The sequence below is a fragment of the Onychomys torridus genome, chromosome 16 (genome assembly GCF_903995425.1).
Source record: "Onychomys torridus chromosome 16, mOncTor1.1, whole genome shotgun sequence".
NCBI lineage: Eukaryota > Metazoa > Chordata > Mammalia > Rodentia > Cricetidae > Onychomys > Onychomys torridus.
The window spans coordinates 6,551,463-6,557,462 of record NC_050458.1 but is presented as its reverse complement, the minus strand read 5'-3'; the positions used below and the strand labels follow the sequence as shown (position 1 = coordinate 6,557,462).

The following is a 6,000-nucleotide window of genomic DNA, read 5'->3' as shown; positions in this document are numbered from 1 at the left end:
ATCACCATGGAAACCAGGTTGTGGCAGGAGGTAGTCCAGTGACTCAGCAGGTGGCATTCTCTTCATCGATGGGCACCGATGCTCTGACAGGACAGCAGGCCACACCACGGTGGCTTCTTTCACTCCCTAGTGAACTGACAGTTGACTGTGTGTGGTGCGGAAGCAGAGAGAGCGGAGTCAGGCAGTGGAGGGAAAACACACAAATGCAGTGTTTACTACTAAACTAGAACCAGGACTTTATTTACAGAGCCCCCAAATCAGAGTAGCAAATAATTACAGATCAAGCTTGGTAGGAGACAAAACATTATTTCACAACTGCCACTACGTGTTTCTTCCTCTCGGACACAACTGGCACAGATCCAGGCTTGCTATGTTTACGACGATTCATTTCCCTAGAAATAAACAAAATACAAAAATATGAGCAAGTACATAAGAAATCATCTCAGCCAACAGAAAAAAATCTAAACCATAAAGTATTTTCTTTCACTAGAAAATCTACTGGAAAAAAGAATTTCCCAATGAGAATGAGGTAAAAAGTTCAATTCAACTTTTGTTACTTAGTTGCTTTGCATTTTATGAATGATCAGCATCTAAGGAGACACCACCTTGAATACACCCAATCTTGTCTAATCTTGGAAGCTAAGCAGGGTCAGGACTGGCAAGTACTTGGTTGGGAGATCGCCTGGGAATACATGGTACTGAGGGCTTTTAAACCAGGTGTGGTGACACACGCCTTTAATCCCAGCACCCGGGAGGCAGAGGCAGGCAAATCTCTGAGTTTAGGCCAGTCTGGTCTACGGAGTGAGTTCCAGGACAGCCAGGCCACCACACTGTGAGACTGTTTCCAAAACAACAAAACAAAAACAAAAACAAACAAAAAACCCAGCATCCTTTACTAAGTTTTAAAATGTAGCAGTTAGTTACTGAGACATAAATATGATTAAATCCCAACATGTACCCACAGAACAGAATAACAGTAACCTGTATAGTTTAATAAAAAACAAACCCCAAAGCTCTAAGAACGTCAACACTGCATTAATCTACAGGCCCCAAGAGTGTATTCCACAGATGGCCGGGTGGCCGGGAAGTTCTGCTTTGGACCACCTGAGCCCAGGAACTGAAGACACTTTAGGAATCACAGTGAGTTCCTTACCTCAAGAAACAAGACATAGATCTCAGATGTTATGATAAAACATATTAGAATATTTTAAAGAACTGATTGCTAAATATGAATTTTTTAAAAATTTAAAAATTTTTAAAATTCTTTGCAGTCCAGGCTTTGAACTCATGATCCCAAGCAATGGGATTGTAGGTATTTGAATTCATTTACAAAAAAAAGACAAGATTTTGTAAAGACAGCTACACTAGAACTGATTTTTTAAAGCATTTTGTGTCTGTAATTTTAGTACTGGAGAGGCAGAGTCAAGGAGATCCCGGAGCTCACTATTCCAAGGTGGACAGATGATGTCAATTATGGTGGAATACCTGCCACAGGCCTCTGGCCGCATACCCACAGACGTGTGCACAGTCACTCACACACACGCACAGACCACACACACACACACACACACACACACACACACACACGCACACACACGCACATACACACGCACAGACCCCCCCCACACACACGCACACACACACACACACACATGCACACACACGCACGTACATACGCACAGAACACACACACACACACACACACACACACACACACACACACACGCACGCGCGCAAGAGAGAGAGTATTTGTGGACATTTCATGAATTTGTGCACCACCCTCGAACAGGAGCTATGCTAATGTTCTGTGTTGTTCCCATATCACAACACCCACCGCCAAAACAAGCACAACAAACCAACTTCAGCACCACTTGAAACAGTCTAAACTGTGAGTTCTTCCCTCTACCCCTCCCTTCCTCTCATCCATGCTGGCAACTGAACCAGGGTCTCACTCCCAGGTACTTACTCAACAACTGCACTATTCCCAACTCAGTTTTGAGAACTCATTTTCTTCATCTGCACTTTAAACATATTCTCAAAGGTAAATAATGGAAATTCTCATATTCTTAGATGGTATTTCCCCCTTTTGGTAAAAGAGCAGTTGATAGAGGAATGTGCCATACGTTAGTCTATAGACCACTCTATAAGAAAGTTTCCATTTGGTTATGGTGATGATAGAGAGAGGGGCACTTGAAAGGACTGAGGTGAGAGTCAAATGTTCTAACACATACTTCCGGCGACGAGCCTCCTTCATGATGCGCTGCTCCTGAATCTGGCTGTAGATGGATTTCGGTAGATGGCGATGCCGAGCAATCCGTTTCACTTGTGGATGGTACTGAAATTTTTCCTTTAACTTCTGGTTATAATCATTTGCTGCTTTTTCTCGTGATGTAAGCTAAAAACAAAGTGCATTTTGGTATCTTGAATTCCTTAGTTTTTTTGAGTATAAAAATCTAGGAAGCATCCCTTTCACATAAACATGCTGCACATTCCACACAGAACAGTGGAACTTAGAAATTTCAACAACAACAATAAAGTCACAAGTCAACCATTATTGTACAACCAGAGGTAGCTGTATTTCCATGGCATCTACTCTAAATTTAGGTTTTCGGGTTTCTGACATTAGATGATCTCTCAGGACTTGTAGCCTTTGATATGCTCAATCACTACTGCTCTAACAGTAGAGGTGATCTTCCAAATCCTAAATTTCCAGTCTCTGTGTCATCTCTCTCTCCCACCAAAGACAAGTAAGAGCCAGGAACACACAAGTAGGACCAATCTGAACTGATAAAACCTAATGCTGGGTGGTGGTGGTGCACACCTTTAATCCCAGCACTCAGGAGGCAGAGGCTGGTGGATCTCTGTGAGTTCGAGGCCAGCCTGGTCTACAGAGCAAGTTCCAGGACAGCCAGGGTTACACAGAGAAAGACTGTCCCGGAAAAAAAACAAAACAAAACAAAACAAAAAAACCCATAAAAAACAAAGACAAAAACCCCACAAAACAACCACCACCTTCTAAAAGTGCACATTTACAGCAGATGCCTGTGAAGGCAGGCGTCCACATGGGGTCCTCCTCCACTGCTCTCCGCCTTATTTGTTGAGACAAAGTCTGTCTCTGAACCTGGAACTTGCCAATTCAACTAGCTGGTCAGCTTGCCTAGACACTGAGCCCCCTGGTCTTCTTGTCTCCTCCAGGACACTGACTGAGTGTACTGGCCTGTTGCTATGTCTGGCTTTTAAAACAAAAGAGAAAAGTGTGCTCTAGGGATAAAACTCAGGTCCTCCAAACAAGCCATCACCCTAGCCTTGCACGAAACAGTGTTAGTAATTTGTCTGTTTTGTTGCTAATTTTTTATCACAATGGTGTTAATCTGATTAGTTATAAGTACCTCAAGAAACTTTTACAATGATACCCACTAAAACTGAACCCCAGTTTTGTGGCCATCCAAGTAAAATGGGCCTTACCACACCCAGCTTTTCCGAAGCGTTGGCTTTCCACAGGCGGATGTTCATTTCATCTGATCCACACATGATGTACTTGCTATCAGAAGTCCACTTGACACAAATGACGTGCTGCATTCGTTTGGTGTGATACACTTCCCTGTAGAAAGGAATTAGGTTAACATCTTCAGGATTTTTACAGGACATTTTTATTTTTTTAATCATTGCCTACCAATGAACAGAAAACTATTTTTGTGTCCTGAGGAAGTATACAAGGAAAATTCAATTGCATTTCATAGTATTTTCATTGAACTTAACTAATAAGGTTCTATTCTAAGTACTTGGGATTAAAACAAACAAAAATGGATGAACTAACAGAATATATAATAATAATAATAATAAATAATATATTATATATAATAATAGAAATAAATATAAACACTAAGAAAAACCAGACATAGAAAGCTTCACAAAACTGTTGAAAGCATAAGATACAAACAAAACTTAATTTTAATTCAGGGATAACTTTGATCCCCTCCCACACCTGTTTTTAAGACAGGGTTTCCCTGTGTAGCTCTGTAAACCAGGCTTGGTCTCAAAGTCAAAGATCAGCCTGCCTCTGCCTCCTGAGTGCTTGGGATTAAGGGAGTGATTAGGTGTGCTACCACGCTGGCTAGAAATGGCTTATTCTTAGTAAATACTTTCTCATCCCCAATGTAACTTAGGTCAACAGCCACCATCCCCTCAGTGACATTTTACTGGAAAATAACATGAATGTAATGGCCTCCAAAGAGCACACTCTAGCACACTGAACCGAGCTCTGATTTTTGCTTGGGCACACTGTTTTAAATGCCTAATTGAAGTGAGAGTTTATTTCTACGTGTGAAAACACAGGCAGGGCTGCAAAAGTGTCTGATAAGCTGAGGTAAGAATCATCTAATAAATGGCGACATCAACTCACACCTATTTGGGAACGCTGTGAAACGTGCTAAGTGAATTCACAGAAGATGCTATATTGGGGGGTGTTAGGAAGGGCATTTCAAAGCAAGTGAAAGGTCAAAGAAATTAAGATGAGACTTAATTCCAAATATGGAAAAAATGAGTCAAAATGCAGACAGCATGATAGAAAGTAAGCAAGTCCAACAAATTATTCACAGTAAAATAAAAACCACAGACAACCAAATCAGATACAAATCATATTTATAGACTATCTCTAAAGTGCACTCACACACTAGCCTTGTTCACTGCTCCTAAGATATGTACTAAACACTAAAACTGCAAGAATTTATTTTTAAAGAAGACAATGATTATTAAACAAAGCTTAAATGAGAGACTTCTTCTAAAATGCCCAGGTTTTTAAAAAACATGTTGATCTCTTATGATTTCCACTTTCTTAAAAGCCATCTGCCACACACACATAAAATTCTTCACAAGGTGGCATGAGTTTACATCTGGAATTTCAATTAAGTTTCAGTAACAATCAAAAATAACTTGCTCAGGTCAATCAGTCAAATCTATGGCTAGGCATTGAAGCAACTCAAAATCCTCCTTAGTGGTAAACTATGTGGCTCCCAACCTCTTGTTTATAATATGCTCGATGTATTATTAAGTTCACTAAAAGTTGTATTAGGAAGCATTTTTTAAAACTTAAAAAATAGTCTAAATAAACCCAGTTTTTCTTGTGAATGCTACTGACTTTGTTTGCTTAGAAGACTGAATGACATCTCATCCACGTGAGAGCAACGGGATGTCTCAGTGAGCGAAAGAGCTTGCTGCCAGTCTGACGACCGAGTTCAAGCCCTGGAGCCCACACTGTGGGAAGGCTGAACTGAGTCCCACAAGCTGTCCTGTGACCTCCACAGGCACACCATGGCAGATGCACAGGCATCTATATACACAACAAATAAACAAATATTTGTAACAATTAAAATAAATTTTCTCTTTGAGGACCAGCATGATCTACATACCCCACCCCAAATGTACTCAATGGGCTGGGAAGATAGCTTGTCTGGCATACATGAGCCACATATTTGCTTTCCAGCACTGCATAAAGCCAGGCATAGTGGCACATGCATGTAATCTCAGCATTTGGGAGGTAGGACTGGGGAGTTCAATATCATATTTGGCTACATAGCAAGTTTAAGGCCATCCTGGAATACAAGACTTTTTTTTCCCCTTTTTTCTGAGACAGGGTTTCTCTGTATAGCCTTCCCTGTCCTGGAACTCTCCACAGACCAGGCTGGCCTTGAACTCAGAGATCTACCTACCTCTGCTTCCTAAGTGCTGGGATTAAAGGTGTGCGCTACCACTGCCAGGCACAAGAAAGAGACTCTTAATTTAATACAAGACAAAACTAAACCTCAAAGCTAAGGAGTGAACTTCGACCTCTTTAAAGACTTTCAAGAGTAAACACTTTTAAAATAAAGGCAAAATGTAGTCTAAGCTTGGTTACACATGCTCTGTAATGTCAGAAAGGAAGAACAGACCATGGAAAATGAATTGGAGCTGCTCTCAAGCTGAAGGAGGAGCGGCATGTATATCTAAACTCCCAAGACTGTA

General features: G+C 41.0%; 1 protein-coding gene across 1 annotated transcript in view; it reads right to left on the bottom strand.

Moving 5' to 3' along the window:
- Nucleotides 1-206: 206 nt before the first annotated feature.
- The window catches only part of Dcaf13 (DDB1 and CUL4 associated factor 13), a 29,963-nt gene continuing 24,169 nt past the window's right edge, over nt 207-6,000 (bottom strand). The window contains exons 9-11 of the mRNA XM_036209112.1: nt 3,466-3,601; nt 2,232-2,395; nt 207-392 (exon numbers count right to left, since the gene is read on the bottom strand). Of these exons, the coding sequence (XP_036065005.1) occupies nt 305-392; nt 2,232-2,395; nt 3,466-3,601 (388 nt within the window). The 3' untranslated portion in view covers nt 207-304. The remainder of the gene's footprint in view (nt 393-2,231; nt 2,396-3,465; nt 3,602-6,000) is intronic.